Source organism: Seriola dumerili, unplaced genomic scaffold, assembly GCF_002260705.1.
Source record: "Seriola dumerili isolate Sdu_G_001 unplaced genomic scaffold, Sdu_1.0 BDQW01000052.1, whole genome shotgun sequence".
Classification (NCBI taxonomy): Eukaryota; Metazoa; Chordata; class Actinopteri; order Carangiformes; family Carangidae; genus Seriola; species Seriola dumerili.
The window spans coordinates 128502-148328 of record NW_019174307.1 but is presented as its reverse complement, the minus strand read 5'-3'; the positions used below and the strand labels follow the sequence as shown (position 1 = coordinate 148328).

The 19827-nt window shown below is 40.8% G+C and overlaps 1 protein-coding gene across 1 annotated transcript in view; it reads left to right on the top strand.

Moving 5' to 3' along the window:
- clasp1 (cytoplasmic linker associated protein 1) overlaps positions 1-19827 on the top strand; it is a 91703-nt gene that overhangs the window by 28872 nt on the left and 43004 nt on the right. The window contains exons 2-7 of the mRNA XM_022740491.1: positions 1368-1446; positions 3243-3346; positions 4041-4132; positions 4663-4738; positions 5261-5358; positions 6542-6612. Coding sequence (XP_022596212.1) covers positions 1368-1446; positions 3243-3346; positions 4041-4132; positions 4663-4738; positions 5261-5358; positions 6542-6612 — 520 coding nt within the window. The remainder of the gene's footprint in view (positions 1-1367; positions 1447-3242; positions 3347-4040; positions 4133-4662; positions 4739-5260; positions 5359-6541; positions 6613-19827) is intronic.

Below are 19827 nucleotides of genomic sequence, written 5' to 3'. Positions count from 1 at the left end.
TGTGTGTGTGTGTGTGTGTGTGTGTGTGTGTGTGTGTGTGTGTGTGTGTGTGTTTTGGGGGGGTCTGAATTTGGATGACAGCAAAATAGAGTTGGCCATCTGTCTGCAAAGAGGAGGAGCCTGTCTGCTCTCATCTGTACCAGACTGGGCTGCCCTGTTTTTCTGTGTCTAGTCTTGTGCTGAACTCACACTCAAACACAGGGTGCAGTTGTTGCCATGGTCCCTTTGTGACTCAACCTCCCCGAGTTCAGAGAGGGAACGAGAGAGCGAGTGTTTACCTCCAGTTGTCACACTCGGGAAGGTTAGACCGACCTCCTGCATCGAGGAAGAGCTGAACATAGATTTGAGATTAGCGTTTCAAACTGAGAAGTAGTTTCTGTGGAGGTTTACACCATTGTTAAAACTCCACTGATCCCTCTCATCCAGTCTTTGTTGGAGCCCTGTCATCAGTCTAATTACTGTAATTCCCCTCCAGTTGGAGAACAAAGGGACTGATCAGAGGATTAGGCCTGTAGACACCAGGCCCTCTGCCAGGCCCTCCACACTCTCTACCTGTTCCCCCAGTGGGAGACAGCAAGAAAATATGCAATGGCTTAAAATCGAAATGAGTAGGTGACAGTAGATTCCTGAGTAGAAAGTCCTGCACAGAGAAGAGTAAAGTTGAATGAAACAAATTATACCTGTCAGTGGAAGCATGCTGGAAATGATATATTTATGCGATATGAGAAAAAATTAATCATGTTAATGTATTACGTTGTGTGGCAATCATGATGTTGGTATGTGGGGCTGCCACTAGATGGCAGCAAAGCAATGCTACCAGACAGAATAATTTATTATCTTATTGTTTCATTAACATGTATAGTGTTGCCAAAAATTGCACCATGCTCTGGACAGAAGTCCAGGTGATGCGAATGTGTTGTTACGGTGCTGGCAGGGCTACTCTCACTAGTCGTTCATTGAGTTGCTCTCCCCCCATGACAAGGAAAGGTGCTGAGGGAGGGGTCTGTGTTTATATATCAATATGTGGACAGAGAGTGCACAGTCATGGTGCGGCACTGAACCTGCATTTTATTTTCTACTTCAGGCCTACAGGTGTTATATTTGATGTTGTGAAGGTAACAGGAGGTCAACTTCATTCATAAGCACAACAGAAGCTTAGAAACATAAAAATGTTCAGATTACCCATAGTCCTCTGCAGCAGACGATTTTGAATACAGCCTGAGCTTGTGCAGGGTTGTAGCAATTGTTATTCCTTTGAGTCTTCATTGTAAATTATACATTTTAGGGTTTATAGAGTTTATCTTAAAGAAATGTTGTTTTAAAATTACATTTACATGTAATTTTATTTTATGTTGTGTCTCCACCAGGTGGCTCTGCTCGGCTTGGACCTCTTATCTGCCTTAGTGACAAGGTTACAGGAGCGATTCAGGGCCCAGGTGGGAACAGGTAAGGTTCTTAGTTTTCATCTGTGATGTTGTATCTACCATCATTGTATCTTATTATAATTGTTTTAATGGAGCCCAAATCCTCAGGTTTCAGAGCAAGGAGCCATTTACATCTGGTAATCACCTTAATCAATGTTCCCTTTTGTCTTTTATGGTCCCAGTGATTCAACTATTGAAACAAAGAAATGGAAATAAATCAGAATTTTAGGTTTCATTTCATCAAGTTAGATTTTATGGGATCATTCACACCTCATTTTATTTTCTTGTTAGTTAATCATTTTCCCCTTTACCTAGAGAAATCTCACTACCTCTCAGTTGAACTAATCCTTTCTTGAAGGATATTTTTGTTAGGTTAAATATTACACTATGACCCTGGTCATGGTGCAGCAGCGAACATACAGTTTAATTGCCACTTCAGTCTCAGATGTTTTATCTTGATGTTGTGAATGTTACAGGAAGCCAGTTTCATTCATAAGCACAACAGAAGCTTACAAATATAAAAATGCTTAGATTACCCATAATCCTTTGCAACAGAAGATTTTAAATACAGCCCCCAACTTGGGCAGTTGTTTTTCCTTTGATCTGTGAGTATGAATTAGGGCCCAGGCCCAAGATGGCCGCCGCCTTCATCATCCTCTAAAGTTGAATAACTGAACAATTAGATTCTATTGTCTTGAGTACGATCATTCTCACCTCAGTATCACCCTCTTTATTGATGCCCACTGTCTGTTCTTCTCCTCTTCTATACTTAATTTAATTAGAATAAATTACTTAAACATCTCAGATCGTGTCTCCCTCCTCCACATGTTATTGTTTCTCTGCTCAAAAGACATGAATTCTACCTTTCTAAAGTCTAAACATTGGATGTTTGCTTTTGCCTGCTTTTTGTTTAGTTGTGTCTCTGTGTAACATTAGTAAAATGTTAAATGATTCAAAACGGTCTCATTTTACAAAAATTGGCTTATTTTGATGCTGAAGTGTAGGAAATTTGATCTTGTGTATAATTAAACACAAACAGTTTAGAGAGACTGAATTGAAAAATGGGCCAAAAGTACAACCTCAATACAAAAAAGTGATTACTCTTGTGATTTCTAGTTGACTGTATGAACAAGGTTATAAAATAACCAGTGCACATCACAGCTTTTTCAATTTTGTGTTGTGCCTAATGCAACATGGCTGCACATGGTGAAGTACTGCCTGAACCTGTAAGAAACCAGATTGTGAGACTTCATGAAGTTGGAGAGGGTACAGGAGCATCAATAGGCAACTGAGCATGAGCTGAAACTCAGCTGCAGCAGTGGTTAGAAGGAGCCATATAACAGATGGGCCAGTGGCCGTCCTCAAAATGACGCCACACAATTTTACATCGACGCACAGGAGAATTTTAAAGTGGAAGGTCGAGCAACAAAAACTGCTCCAGCAAAGAGCAGCTGAGAAGAATCATCTCCACACTGACCGGCCAATCAAATCTGTCATCAAAAATAAAAGCAGACATACAAAATACTAAAAAAATAAAAGATTGTCTCCTTGATGAAGTGTATTGACTTTTGTTGCAGTTGGTTCTTTAGTCTGGACCTTTCATTATACTTAATTACTTAATAATTCAAACATTTTGTTTTTTCTAATTAGTTGTCTTCATTCTTTGGGCTTTGACTAAAAACAAATAAAACTGCTTAAAATTGAGAAGATTTGTAATTACCTAACATTTTAGTTAATTCATTTCAGCCTACCTGTTACACTCGGGTGCATCTCACTCCCATTCTTTTGTTAAGGGTACTCGTGTGCTTCTCTCCTCAGTTCTGCCCAGCCTTATTGATCGTTTGGGAGATGCCAAAGACCAAGTGCGAGACCAGGACCAAACAGTGCTGCTAAAGATCATGGAGCAAGCTGCCACCCCGCAGGTACTAACACATACACATACTCTCACACACTAACATGTTTCTCTGAGAGAGGTACTGTTTCCATTCTCTGTCATTAATTTGATTCTCAAAGCTTCGATATTTTGATCGAACAGAACTCACATCTATTAGCTATAGAATAGAATAATATATATAGAATAATATATAATAGCTATAGAATTATAATCAATGATATCAAATGGAGAGATTCACTTAGTGATATTTAACCTTTTGAATAGCCAGTTCTTTTTCTGTACCTTTTTGTACAGTAATTGGTGCAAGGCATGATAAAGGTGATATGGATAAAATGGTTATTGACTGTCGGGGTAGTTGCTGTCTATTTCCTGTCGTTTGATGTATGTTATTGCAATGATTCATAACAACAACAAAAATAAAATACTTGGCCATATATTGATGTAAATGTCAGAAGCAGGGTCAAGGTCATTTAGAAACAGTGTCAGCATTACATCATTTGTCCACCAGAGACTAGTTTATTTTAGACTGTCAAATATGAAGCTCAGTCTCTATTCTGGTCACAGTTCTTCAAAATCAAGCATCCCAAGGGATCTGTATCAGGATTGTTATTTGTTTATTTTTAAAGAAATTACTGATGGCCAATAAAGGAACCCTCAAATATCAGCATCGGTGTCAGCCTCAAAAACATAGTATGGGTGAGCTGTAATGTTTTGTGTTGCAGTACGTCTGGGACAGGATGCTGGGAGGCTTCAAGCACAAGAACAACAGAACCAGAGAAGGAGTGTGCCTTTGCCTCATCGCCACACTGAACACGTGAGCCTAATGCCTCCTCCCATTTCTGTGGTGTTTGTCATCTTGGTAACAATAGAAGAAAAACCCTCATTAACATTCTTTGTATTTTTACCGGTCTGTGGTATTCATCATTTGATTATATAATGTAAATGCCTGGAATTCGTGGATTTCTCTTGTCCTCATCTGGAGGTCTTCAGAGAGTCTCTTGGACTTGATGGCTGGCTTTGGTCCTGACTTTCAGTTTGAATTGTGGGACTTACAGGTCCAGTCAGTTCAGTTTGCCCCAGGTGGACTCCAGTCAACTTCTAGACACATCTCAAGGATAATTAAAGCAAACAGGAATAACCTGAACACAATTTGAGTACGACAGCAAAGGATCTGAAAACACACTTTCTGTTTGTCAATGTGGGTTGTTAGTCTAAATTGACAGAGAAAAAACAGTAATTTAACATTTAAAATAAAGTGTGAAGTGGTCTGAAGCCACTGTACATCCCCTCCAGCTAATCTGTTAATTAGGCTGAATTTTTTTTTTTGTTTGTTTTGTTTTCCAGATATGGAGCTCAAGGCCTGACCTTGAGTAAAATTGTTCCCCACATATGTAACCTCCTGGGGGACCCCACAAGTCAGGTAAGCCCAGTCATGCTTCCACATCTGCTGTTGTCAAATGTATTTCATTCTTGGGTTTAAAGATCTCAAAGTAGTTTGTGTTGTTTTTAGTTAAAAGTGTTTTTCCATGGATGTAATGTGAGGTTAATGGACGACACTGATAATAATTTAAACCATTTAACACAGTTATCACTTAATTAATGTAACATATCATTTGCTGGTTCCAACCTCTCAAAAGTGAGGGTTTCATATCACTGTGAAGTGAATGTCAGAGAGTGTTTCACTGTATCTGCCTGATGAGAGGTAGACTTCTCTCATGTTCACCATCAGGCTTCAACACTGAGCCTCCCCCAAATGGAAGAATGAAGTATTACAGCCCTCTGACGGTATTACCAGTCAGATCTGTTCCTCTAACAGTTGGATCAAGCTCCAAATGTAATGAAACATTTTCAAAGGAAAAGCTGAGTAAAAACGTAGTAAAGATTTAAAGAGAGACTCACATTTATGTAAGTTGTAAATTAATTTATGTGGTGTTGTCATCAGGTTCGTGACGGAGCAATGAGCTCCTTGGTGGAGATCTACAGACATGTGGGTGAGAGGGTGAGGATGGATCTCAGCAAAAAAGGCCTGCCACAGTCACGGTATGACAACATGAAGCTGCCAACCTGTCTCACTACATCTGCCCCTCTCCTGTCATCCCTCTGTTTTTACTGTTTCGTATAATTTCTCACCCTTTCATATTCACACAAACACAGCACATCAGTGTAGCCTATATGCGACAGTGCTGCGTAGATGTTCAGACACAAAGAGGCAGCAGGCCACAACACTCCATATATAGGTCTCCCCCTAGTGGCTGTTTTGAACACTACAACTGTAGAACTCACGGCGTCATTTATACATGCACGTGTTGAACCTGTTCTTTCTCATTGCTTTTATAGAGCATAAAAAGGGCACAACATCCTATTTTGTTAAATTAACATACATGTAAAAATGTTATTTGGTATTGTCAGTAAGATTCATCACATTTTGAAGACAAACAGGTGAATGTAATCACTTCAGCTCGGCAGCTCCCCAGTCAGAGGTTAAATGCCTATTTAAGACAACCTGTAACTATGTTTATATTCTTCTTCAACTAAAACGGTTGATCTCATCCAGTCCAGCTTGTAGGGTCGACTGTAAAACTGTATTTTAGTTTGAATGATATGTTTTTATCATTAAGTTGGTTGTCAAGCAAACAAACAACTGAATTGCACTAGATGGAGGTACAACTTCCTGCGGTTTCTCTCTCTGGCTTCATTTCATACCTCAGACTGCAGAGGTCACTGTGTGCTTTAATCAGCACTTGGACAAACCCTTTGAGCAGTGAGCTAGAATTTCACATCTTAGATTTGGACAAGCTGTATTTGTTTGTTTTTTTCTTCTATATCACATTTCAGCAAACCTACAGTACTTCTCTGTTACCTTTTTCTCCTCTTTGTCCTTTTTTTTTTTGACCCTGGACCATATGTCTCTACATTCCTCCATCCCTCTCTCCTCCCTCTCTCTCTGGCCTCAGTGCCAGTTCGTCATCTATGTGGCAGTTTTTGGACGCTGTCTATTTTGGTCTTGGCCGTCCGTCCTGCACTGAGCAGAGGGAGAGCTTCCCACCTCTGAAGGGATGGATGGAGCAGTCATCTGGTCCACAGTTCTTTTACTGTCCATCCTTCTCTCTGCTTCAGTTTTTACTCCCCTTTTCTTTTTTCTTTTATTTCATTTCCATTCTACATACTAATCATCACTTATTTGCATTTTTTTTTAATTTGTGCTCTCTGTCTGCTTTTATAGGTTGAATGTAATTTTCAGCAAATTCGATGAAGTCCAAAGATCCGGGAACATGATCTCATCCTCCGGCTCAGGTGAGTCCATCTGTGTGTCCTTATTTCAGCTCCCTGTTCTAGCTTCTGTTTGCTGTTGACTTTCTCTCTTTCCCTTGTTTCTAATGTGGCGATTATGGTGTTGATGTGCATCCATGAAGAAAACATTTGTCGATCTCCCTCAGACATTGGTCAAGTCATTGTTTGTGTAGCTTCCCTCCCCATCGAGCACAGTAGGAAATAGAGGAGGATGAGCAGATGCACTATGAAAATCAGGGCTCAGGATGAAGTGGTCTGAGCTGAGGACAGTGTTGTGGATCTGTGGTTGTTTGTCACGTGGTGCAGGGTGAAATTCAAGAGTTATCCGTGACAGCAGAACTTTCTTTTTTATGATGAGTGAAATAGCAGGCTTCTTCCTTTTTATCGAATTGTAACTGTCGTCAGCTGTTTCTCTCCTGTATCACCATTTGTCTTTCTGACACTCCATTTGGGCACGTCAGCTCCTGTTAGACTGTATTTTCCATGTTGTGCGTGTGCGTGTGCGTGTGCGTGTGCGTGTGCGTGTGCGTGTGCGTGTGTGTGTGTGTGTGTGTGGGGAAGAGGGGAGGAGGACATGTTGCAGGCCAGACAGGAGTTAGATTGGATGAGTTTTCTCCACAGGAGTTTGGCATCCATTGGAGATTTCAGATGTCCATCTGTGGAGCCAAAGACCAAAACAGGCCTCCAGAGGAGTCACTCTAAATGTTATAAATCTATAAAATACACAGAAAAGAGATGCAGTTGCAATAAAAAGGCAGATGTTTCTTCCAGTATTTGTTAATTTGTGAGTGTCAGGTGGAAGTGCTCTAACACCTTCACTGCTGACTCTGTTCCTGTGCATTTACAGTGAGAACAGCTGAGCTGAGGAGAATACAGTTAGACAGGACTCAGCGTTTCAAAACAGTCTGCAGCACCTCCTCCCAGATACCACTCCAGAACAAATCTGATGTGCAGTAAATCCTGACTCAGACTACAGGAGTTTCAGCCTGATTCAGCCCCAACAAGCGGGGTTCTGAACCGCGGTCTGTACCAATGTTCGGCCCAGATTATCTGAATATCAAACATGTCTGATATTTAGCATTTAAAATCGGGATGATCATGATTGTGATTATGTCAGTTTCAGATGACAGTGTTGCCAAGCAGTCTAACATTAGCTAGCATTCTGCTGTTGACAGATATTGAAAATAAGAAGTTAAATCTCCTCCTCTACTTCTCGCTGAAGAACAGACAGCTCGAGTTGACCGCATCTCCCCAAACAGTTTCTCATCCAGACTCGTTTAACCTTCTGCTTTAGTTTTCTGTTGTTCCACCACAGTCTCCATTTTGTTGACATATTTTTCCCTGTGAGATCCCATGAGGTGTGTCAGAATAATCTTAATAATATCCTGTAGTGTGTGTTGCACCATTATTTTCAAATCTTGTAGTATGTGCACGAGATTAGAGAGAAAGAAATCTGTTAAATTTCTCCTAATGTGTGTGATGCAGCCTGATTTCAACCCGAATGAAAACTCCTGTAGCTTGGTTAAATGAATACTATAGTTTTCTGATTTTCAGTTTGTTGGGGATAATGGCAAACGTTTTGAACTTCATAAAGAAGAGCTGTCATTCTGTTTCCACCCATTTTTATCTGCAGTTTATTTTGGTAACACATTTTGACCTGACACTATACTGTACAGTAGACTTCCTTTGTATGGCAGCATTAAAGGGGCACTACACAGATTTTACATGTGACACTGTAATGACACGTTTCACAACGAGCACTGCTCAGCCTGTGATAAGTTGTATGATGTTGTCTGTGTCTCTAGATAGATAGATAGATTATTTATCCCCAAGGGGAAATTCATGTGTCCAGTCGCTCATTAGTAATAATATTATAATAGTTGATAATAGATAATAAACAATAATAATTAAATGAGTCCACATCCTTTGGCTGAGGTGTTGTATAGCCTGATGGCAGTGGGAACAAAGGATCTCCTGAACCTCTCTGTTCTGCAGCACAGTGACATGAGACGTTTGCTGCAGCTGTAACTGCTTCTCTGTCCTGCCAGAATGTTGTGGAGAGGACGGTTGTTATTGTCCAAGATGGCCTCCATCTTACATTGCATGCGTCTCTCCACAACAGTCTTGAGTGAGTCCAGACTCCTGCCAAGCACAGACCCAGCCTTTTTGACCAGCTTGTCCAGTCTCCTTGTGTTCATGTTGGACATGCTGCTGCCCCAGCAGAGTGCAGCATAAAAGAGTACACTGGCCACCACTGACTGATAAAACATGTGCAGCATTTCACTGCAGACGTCAAAGGACCTGAGCCTCCTGAGGAAAAAGAGCCGGCTCTGCCCCTTCAGGTAGATGGCATCAGTGTTCAGGGACCAGTCCAGTTTACTGTCCAGGTGCACACCTGGGTATTTATAAGTGTGCACCACTTCAATGTCCTTCCCTTGAATGTTGACTGGCTGAAGGGTGGGCCTAGACCTCCGAAAGTCCATGACCATCTCCTTGGTCTTGGAGGTGTTCAGAAGGAGGCAGTTCTTGTCGCTCCATTCACTGAAGGCCATCTTCAGATCCCTGTACTCCTTTTCCTGCCCGTTCCTGATACGCGCCACAATAGATGTGTCATCTGAGTATTTCTGGATGTGGCAGGACTCAGAGTTGTATTTAAAGTCGGCTGTATACTTGGTGAACAGGAACGGAGCCAGAACAGTTCCCTGTGGAGCCCCAGTGCTGCTCATCACTGTCCCTGAGACACAGTTACCCAGCCTGACGTACTGTGGTCGTCTTGTCAGGTAATCCACAATCCAGGACACGAAGCAGGGATCCACCCCCATCCCTTCCAGCTTGTCTTTAAGGATGGGGGGTTGGTAAAATAACCCTGATGATGTCATCGGGGTTATTTCAATTTTTAAGGTTTAACAGAAAGCCAAACTGGGGCTGTGTGAAGTATCTAACAAAAGACCCTGCTGACTTGCATTATAGGAAATGTAGAATGCAGGGTTTTGGGAGCCAGATCCATACTAGGGAATTAAACTCAGACTATCATGGCATCTGCTGCTTTGATTTTTTTCTTTTTCCTTTTGATTCAATAAATAATTGGATTACCCCTTTAAAGCAGTTCCATAATGGTCAGTAATTATTTTATCATTAAATAAGAGTAAAGCAGATTCACTCAGTACAAAGAATCCAATAAATAATGTGATGAACAAATGACTCTTCTTATAACACAAGTCCAAGAAACTGCCACTGGTTGGCATCCAATGGTTGATAATCTGCTTTAATTTCAAGATGCTGACAATTAAAATCTTGTTCACCTTTTTAGTTTGTAGATATGAATTGATTTGTTTATTTGGAGTTATATTGCAGAATATGAGTCCTAATGAATAAAGACTTTTTTTCCTTCCCAGTAATCTCCGCTTGAGTTAATTCTGTCTACACAGTTGCTGAAAGTTCATTTGGAAAGCTGAGAGGAAAAACGCTATAATGTGACTCATTTTAACAGTTATTAGATAGTGAAGCTTCATATTCATCACCATCAGCTGCTTGGCTCCACGTTTCTCTTTCACAGCTGCGCTGAAATTGACTTTGTGACTGCAGATGATGTCTCATTTTAATTTAAATCCTTTTGCCTCCGAGTTGAGAAGAACGTGTGGTGTTAATGTGGATGCGGGAATGAGCTGCGCTGTCACACACCCAGGCCTTCAGCTTAGTGTGACAGTTGTGCTAACAGCTCCAAAATAAACTCAGTGTACAGAGAAGAGATAAATACTAGCAAAGAGGGAGGGATTATGTACAATAAAGATTGTGAGTAAGTGTTGAAAGTTGACACTATATGGCCAAATGTATGCGGACATCTACTATAAGCCTTTTGCAAGGGATTTCAGTTGTGAAGGTTGTGACACATAATTCCCAAATTCTGTCTTGTCTCATCTTCATACTTGTAATACGTACGCAGATCTACTTATGAGAGATGGAGGCAGAGTGGGGGAGCGCTGAGCTCTGCTGTGGTGTTGTCACACAGGCAAGGAAGAGGGAGGGGAGGGAGAAGGAGAGTGAGACGTAGGGGGGCAGAGAGACTGTAGAGGGAAAGATGGAAGAGAGGGAGGGAAGAGCAAAACAAAGCAGCCATTTCTGTAGCAGGACCAAGAGGTAAACAGTAGGCAAGAGATATAGGGTAGAGACTGTAGAGAGAGAGAGAGAGCTGAGCTGAGCTATCGGCTGTGTAGCATCGTTCCTCTCTGGCTTTAGAGCTGAGGGCAGCTTTGCACCATGACGGCTGGAGAAGGTAAGACTGTTTTCACTTTGCTGAAGTCAGATCACACACCTGCATCATGCAGATTTGATGGGCATGTAGCTGATGAATCTCCCTGCGTGTGGATGGTGACAGAGCATTTGTTCAGTAAGGAGTTTTAACTCTCTTATGTAATCTGTTTCTTTTTTCCTGCTGCGAACCGTATTTTGACTCATGTTAAATAACAGAAGCTGCACCTCCTCGTCGGAAACTAGACCACCTCCAAGTGATTTCACTGAATGGAGGTTGTTGTTTTTGTGTGTGTTGCAGCAGCAGTGAGATGTTAACATTTCCTGCCTCTTGTTTATCTCTGCTGTGTCTTGCCTTCAGTCTCCTCTCAGCACCTCGAGCGACAGCTTGCCTAAAGCATTTCAACACTTGTTTCATTGCCGGCCAAGATGATGAGAGCTGAGAGAGTCACTGCCAATATGTAAACTGTTGTCTATAATTTCCATAATTTGTGATGCAATTCATTAACACCCCCCCCCACACACCTTCATGTAATTAGGTTAATTTTGGATTACTTGACCTTCACTTCCATTGGAATATTTTGCTTCCAGAACTGTTAGAGCTCAGTTTACTGCCATTTAATACTAACTGCAGTTAGTTCTTTTCTTCGAAATGTCTCTGAGGAAGTAAATGAGCATTATTAAATGAGCATTTTAACTTTCTGTGTTTGCAGGGTCATTTTAGCCAAATTATTCTCATTGAATTACTTCCCATTAGACTGACAGCAGTGATGATGTTTACAGAAAATCTTGTGTGTGTACATATACTCTTCTGTTTTCTGGACTCAGTTAAATCGAACATCAGGAATGCATTTTGTGTTGTCAGTAGTCTCTGAGTCTGAACTTTGCCTCCTTCCTGCTGAATTTGTCATTATCAGCTGTTGTTTTAAGATTATCCTTGCAATGAATTGCCCTCATCATAAGCCTCTTAGTGTAATGTAGCACAGCTACAAACCTAAAATTAAAAACAGCACAGATCTGACCTTCATTAGGTTGATTGGCTGGTGTGTCAGAGTATTTATTCGATGACTTATTCATGCTGGTGTCAGAAGTATTGAATAAATAAATGTTAATCAGAGAGAACATCATTCTACATTTTTATAATCTTTATTATTGACTGTAAAAGAATGCACACCAGTGATGTTTTTCTGTGCACACACACTGGTTATGCAATCTGAAACAGACAAATGAATTCACTTCTGAGTAGTGAGGAGCTGCACCAGTGCTGATTACAGTGTTTTGTCAGCATCTGGGGCGCAGCACTGACACTTAAGGCAACTGATGATTATTTTAATTATCAGTTCACCGTTAGGTCTGAAAAATCTCACCTAATGTTGAGCTCTTTCCTAGAGCTCATGGTGACATTTTCAAATGTCTTTGTTTTGACCACGAACAACAGACGTAGCTCGCTCTGAAAAGTGACTGATTTAGTCGTAACAAGCTCTGATCACTGCAGCTGACGTCTTTCTTTAAGAGGAACTGTTAGTGTCCATGTCCGTCACAGTCTGGGTCTGTATGGGCCCATTTATAGCAGATCAATGCATAATGCAAAGTGAAGCTTCAGACAGAAGAATGACCCATAACCACAGAGAAGACAGTCGGCCAGAAGCCACGTCTTAAAACAGGAAACACTGTGAATATATTGTTGCAACTATGCTACACCAACCAATGTGTACAGTTCCTTCAATACAGAGTGTCTTTATAATTGGCTCAATCCCTGAGGCTTTGTGTGTGTGTGTGTGTGTGTGTGTGTGTGTGTGTGTGCGTGCGTGCGTGCGTGCGTGCGTGCGTGCGTGCGTGCGTGCGTGCGTGCGTGCGTGCGTGTTGCCTTCAGTGTCAGTTCTGCTGCTTTGCTCTTACATAAACACTGAACACTACAAGTCTGTCTTTTCCCTGAGTTCAGCTGTGATGAGCAGAGCAGATCTGCGTTGGTCACCTTCAGCCCCGTCACGTCAGTGTCTGCAGTGGCACAACTCTCAGCCACTTCACTTAATGCAAGTTTATACTAATGCTTTTTCAATTTACATGAGAGCACATTTAGATTTAGACATGTAAAAGGAGAAATCACATGCATGCTGCTCCCTGTTATTTTAAGACTGTCAAAGTCTAGCTCGTGCTTTCAGCCAGGCCTGCTAGTCTCATGCATTTGGAAGTGCGGCTGTGTCTGCAGGGGAGCCTGAGCACCGTGTGCGTCTGCTGCTCGTGTGTGTGCAGTGCTTATGTGCGGCTCCATGTAGGAAATGGTTAACACCAGTGAGTGAGGAGGAGAAAGGAAGGATGAAAGCAGAGGAAGGAATGTTTATTCTAAAGAAGCGTTTTGATCATCTAACACAGGCACGCGCGCGCACACACACACACACACACACACACACACACACACACACACACACACACACACACTAACACTAACATTCAGTGAATGCACAGCTTTGTAAAGAGCTTAATGTGTTTTGCTATGCGTGTATGGATTGTGTGTGGGTGTTGGCGTGCGTGTGCCTGTGTATCTGATGCCATTGGCTGCTGGGCAATGTGGAGGAGGCTCCGGCTTAAAAACGCTGAAGAAAGACCTTTTCTGTATTTTTGTTTGTTTATTTTTTTATTTTGCATTATTTGTGGATGCATTCAGATTTTCTTTTGAAGAGTGAATATTTTTGAATTAGATGGCTCAAATAGATATTTTGCTCAGTTCCCTCATTATTAACTACATAGATATGTACATACAGTATATGTAAAAATCTGAATAAACGCTGATTTGCTGCAGATCTTCTCTGGAAGAGGCTTTGTTAAATTTGCCGTTTTGACCAGTTTTTAGATTTGGTCTTTTGGATCCTGGTTGTTCTCACCTACATGTTTTAATAAGGTAAAAGATCTTAGGATCATAAGTTATAACTGAGAGTTTGAAGGGGATCGCTTGCAGTGATGAAGCCACAGCAAGTTATCCCCCAAATCTGCAACTTCACTCTGCTTTACAAAGCTTTATAGCGAGTTTCAGCTCATTGTTTATCTGTCTGGACACAACTTTACTCTTCTGGTTCACTCTCACCGCTCTCATAATGTCGCAGGCCAACATGTCAGCGTTGTGTTCACAACTTGTTTCTGCTGCCCTCAAGTGGCTAAAAATCAGTCATTGTCGGTTTAATAACTCGGCAAACTACAAACCACAGAAGCACAGGTTACCACTTAAGATGTGTATGTGTGTAAAACTAATGATAGAAATAATACTGAAAGGAAACATTAAATACTTGCAGATAAATTGATATTGAAGGAAAAGCAATGAGGCTTGTGCCATTCTATATATTTCCATACATTCCTACTGAAGACATAAACTTTTGAAATAAAATATAGGTACATTTTTCAGAAAAGGGTTAATACTTTCTCCAAACAGCTGGACATTGTAGTTTATAGCAAATGTTACTCAAACAGAAGGAAACAGTTCATTTGTTGTTAATTGTTTTCATCTGTGGGTTAACAGATGAAACAGTAGGAGGGTGTAGGTGGGATTAGGTCAAAATAATCTACGCCACATTTATGTACTGCTCAGCACTTCTTTGCTTATTTAATGATTTATTATCTTATTCATTATTTTGTCTCATTTTCCATTAATGTTTTTAATGTTTTTCATTTTAGATCAATGTTTTTAACAATGTCTTTTCTTTTCATGTGAAGCAGTTGGTGCATGTTGTAAAGCACTTTGTGCTACATTACTTGTATGGAAGGTGCTATACAGACAAAGTTTATGATTATTATTATTATTATTACAGTGTATGTGCTCATTGTGATGAAGGAACATGTCTCAGTTCTACACTGTGACTCACTGATGTGTTTGACTGTGTTTTCGGAAACAATGCAGCTCTATGGCTCAGAGGAATCAGATACATCAGGCTCTGAATACACAGACAGTTGTTGTTAGTTGGATCAGTTCATTGTTGGTTTGAGTCTTTTCGTGGGATTTGGTGACGAAGAAGAAAAGTATAGATCATTTTGGTCTCGTCCTTTGACACCATCAGTGTGTTGGGTGGAGACAGAAAGATGAATATATTCATTATTAATCACCTCAGTATTTTAACTTGTTAATGTATCAGTGAAATCCTGTTGAAGATCAGAAAATGCAGGGAGTGTTGCTTTAGGGTGTGGGGGTGACATTCAACAAAGATAGAGAGAGACAAGAGGAGAGGAGTATAAACTGTGGCCAGTCCTCTGAATGATGTGGTTGTCTTCCTTATGCACTCTGCCAAGTGACATGGGCAAGCAGCCCTGTGTCCATGTGACTCTGGGGGTTAAAGGGAGTCTTTGATGGGCACAATAAGAGACCCTCTGCCAGGCCTCAGGCTGGGGTTATCTGCGCCAACTACACTGAATATCTGTTGGTACAAAAAAACAGACTCAGTGTTTTCCACTCTCCTACAAGCTGGTTCACTGTTTAATGTTCCCACATCCATCGAAAATCAGTGGAGCCCAATGATACTGCAACAGGATGTTGACACGTACCATTTGACTCACAGTGGACGATCACATACTGTTAACGGAGTAAAGATGACAAATGTTTCTAATCGGAAAACCTCATCATACTGCTTCCAGGCAAGCTTGTTTGACAGAAGGTGCCTGTGATGGACAGATTTTCATCAGCACTTGAGTTAGTGTGGTAGAAAACAAACACAGTGAGAACTGTTTGAGTACAACGCTGCCTTGTTTTGCAGTAAAACATATTTCATGTTATTGAGGCAGATGCAGCTGTTGCGTTCCTCCATCCATCACATATATTCTCTGGTATGAATAGGATGATGAATAAAAGCATGTTATCTGCTGTTAAATGGCAACCTGTCCACAGTGTACACCGCCTTCACCCAACATCAGCTGGGTTTGGCTCCAGCCGCCCTGGGACCCTAAAAGCAAACGTGGTAATGGATGAAAGGATGAATTTCAGTAGCGCTGATGCAGCCTGGTTTTATTTCATGTAAATTCACATATGCTGTAGAAATCTGAAACCCCTGTTCTGTATTTCTTGAGATGATTATGACGTCCGAGTGAGACATCCAGCTCACTGCTCTCAGACCAGCCTGGGCTACAGTAATGTTCCTGCTGTGTCTGTGTGCTGTGATAACATCACTCCCACACTGAACTGTGTTTTGTCTTCACTTTTATGTTTGAAACACTGGAGAACATTCTTCCATTTTTACATAGACAAGCCGAAACTGTGTGACAAGACTTGGTGAAAGCATTTTATAGTTCTGTGACTGTTGCTAACAGCAACTGAGCGGTTGAGGGTTTTCTTTCTAGTACTGAAACATTTAGCTGATTGATTCATTGATTCACACAGTTTTGATGATCAGTTAATCGTTTAAGTCGTTTATCTCTTTATATGTGAAAAATCTGAGGTTTCACCTTCTCAAATATGAGGATTTGCTGGTTTTCCTTGTTTTTTTAGTCTCTGTTAATTGAATATTTGGATTTTAGACTGTTAGTCAGACAAAACAAGCAATATGAAGGTTGTGGGGATAAAATCTCCAGTTGTTACTGTGATGTCATCAGAGTTGCTGCTAAAACTAGGACATCTCATTCAGAATTGACAGCTCTATGCATTAATCTACTGTGGTTGTGTCACTGTTGGTTTACATCCAGTTTAGTTTTAGATGGACAGACACTTGAGGTTGTCAGCAGGTACTGTTGACAGTATACTGTCTTTCAATTCAGCAAACCAACAGGTTTAACACAAGGTGTTAAAGTGTTAGATATCTCACTGGTGCAGATGCTCTGTTGTGACATTCAGCACTTCCCTGTAAAATCTGTTCTTGCCTGCCCCTCTCTCTCTCTCTCTCTCTCTTTTATCTGAGCAGATAGTTTGACTTTTAATGACCTTAGAGGCTTCAGAGCAGCACGTGTTCGAACAGGTCGAACTTCAACTTCAGAAGATCAGTCTGTGTTTTCTGATGTAGATGAATGAGTTGAAGCCTGGACATTTGGAGTGTTCAGGACCACGAGTTATAATGTATAACTTTTCCACATTAAAATGTCTAAAGAAAACTAGACCTATGTTCTGTATGTTGTTGAGTTGTGTTCTTACATTATCCCAGATGTTTCTATCAATTCTCCAACCAGAGAAATCTGTGGTTTTAATCATGGTTACAGACAGTATGTTTCATTTGGTCACCTGTCAATGACATAATATCCTTTATGGTCATGTGTCAGTGAGAAATGCTCGGGTCAAGTTATATAGGCAGCATTTTATGTATGTTTGATCCTTTGTTTTCATTCAAGTTATATATATATATGTGTATATTTGTTTTTATGTTTTTTATTTCTAGTTATTTTATTGGATTCCCATTTCAGTGCACTGATGTCATTTGGACAATAAAGTCTATTGTTAAACTGTAAACTGCTTTCAATACATATCTTTTTCACAAGTTTATATACATATATATATGTATCATCAGTCCACAACACTTTGTACCAATCTTCCTTTGTCCATTTCTTGTGTTCTTTTGCAAATTTCGGGCATTTCACTCTATTTTTTCCTCTTTCAGTAATGGTTTCTTTGCTGCTGTTCTGCCAACAAGTCCTTCTTCTCCCAGTTCCTGACACACAGTTCTTGAAGACACTGTTGCACCATTAGTCACTGTGGTGTTGATCTCGTCACGCAGTTCTCGTGAGGTCTTTCTTCGGTCCTTAAGACCGAATTTTGAGATGCTTCACTTGTCTGTCTGAAAGTTTATTTTTTCTACCTCTCCCCTTTCGGTTCTGGTGTGAATTGGCGGTCTAAAGTGTACTTTACAGTGCTTGGACTGCATCTCAAGTCCTTAGCTATGCGGCAGTAACTCCAGCCAGCATCAAAAAGGGCCTTTATTCGAACCTGTTGCTCACTCGTTAGCTCCTTCTTCACCTTAGCCATGTTCAAAGAGCAACATGTGCTTCAAGACAACTTCTAGAGGCTTTGGATTTATACCAACTGGTGGTGTGGCTTCAGTGACAAAACCCTGATGTTACCAATCACTTAATGAGCAGGAGAGGCCTTGTACATTCAAAAGAATCAAACAGCTGTGTCCTAAGACTCTTGCATCACCATCAATTTAACCACAATCACACCTGACAATGATTACACAAGTAATTTGGCTTCTTCTGTGAAGGAACATGATTGTGTGACATTGATAGTGAAATAGGCCTAGCTTGTTTTTTGTAAGGAAAATTTACCTAAATCTCCCTAATAATGGCTCTATTCTATGGTTTATAGAGCCATGATGATGACTTTGTAAGATATTTTATTCCGTTTTATGGGTATTTTAATTGGCCAATTCAACAAAAACAACTGAAATTCTTAAATATGCCAAGTGTTCTAATAATTTGGCCACCATTGTATATACAGTCAAGCCAAAATTATTCATACCCCTGGCAAATTTTTGACTTAAAGTTACTTTTATTCAACCAGCAAGTTTTTTTTGACTCGGAAATGACACACAGGCTTCTCCCAAAAGATAAGACGATTGTACAAGAGGCATTGTGGAAAAAAATATTTCTCAGCTTTTATTTACATTTGAACAAAAAGTGGCATGTCCAAAATTATTCATACCCTTCTCAATAATCAATAGAAAAGCCTTTACTGGCTATTTAAAGCAAACAAACGCTTCCTATAATTGCTGACCAGCTTTTTTGCATGTCTCCACTGGTATTTTTCCCATTCATCTTTAGCGATGGAGCACCAACTCTTTCAGGTTGGAGGTCTCCTTGCCATCACCCTAATCTTAGCTCCTCCACAGATTCTCAATTGGATTCAAGTCAGGACTTGGCCGGGCCACTGCAAAAACGTTAATTTTTTGTCCGCTAACCATTTCTTCACCACTTTTGCTGGGTGTGTTTTGGGTCGGTTGGTCGTGCTGAAATGTCCAATGGTGCCCAAGGCCAAGTTTCTCTGCAGACTGCCTGATGTTGTTGAGAATCTTGATTGTGTTGCTCTTTTTCATAGTGCCGTTTACTGTGATTAGGTTCCCTGGTGCATTGGCTGAAAAAACACCCCCAAAAGCATTAGGTTCCACCCCACCATGTTTTGACAGTGAGGATGGTGTTTTAGGGTTGAAAGGGCTTCTCCTTTTCTATCAAATGAAGGATATATCATTTGGCCAAACCAATTCTATTTTTGTTTCATCTGACCCATAAAATAGAAGACCAGAGTCTTTCCTTCTTTGCCAGATTGATCAATCTTGCAAAGGCCAAGCGGGCTTTTGTGTCTCCTTATTCTGGAGGAAAGTGGCGGTCCTCCTTGGTCTGCGTCCGTGGAACCCAGCCAGTTGTGCAGTGTCCCTTGGACTGCTGTGCCCCTTGGAAGAAAAACGTTTGCCACCAGCAGAGCCCAGATTCAACAGGATGCCTTGTTGGTGATCCTTGGATTCTTCTTCACCTCTCTCACTATCTTCCTGGCCAGCACAGGTGTCACTTTTGGCTTCCGACCACATCCTCTGAGATTTTCCACAGTGCGGCCCTTTCCTGACTTGTGAGCAGCCACAATGCACAGCCGCAGGTCCTCAGTGAGCTCCATTGTCTCAGCCATGACTGTCCACAAACCAACTGCAGAGAGCTGCTGTTTTTCACCTGTTAAGCTGATTAAAACAGCTGTTTCCAATGAATCAGGGTAATTAGGATGCTGTAGAACAGCTTGGACTATTTGGAATGGTATAGAACTTTGGATTTTCCCATAGACTGTGACAGTTTGCAAAGGGTATGAATAATTTTGGACATGCCACTTTTTGTTCAAATGTAAATAAAAGCTGAGAAATATTTTTTTCCACAATGATGCCTATGGTACATCGTCTTATTATCTTCAGGGAGAAGCCTGTGTCATTTTCGGTCAAAAAAAACCTTGCTGGTTGAATAAAAGCAACTTTAAGTCAAAATTTGCCAGGGGTATGAATAATTTCGGGCTTGACTGTATATATATATATATAT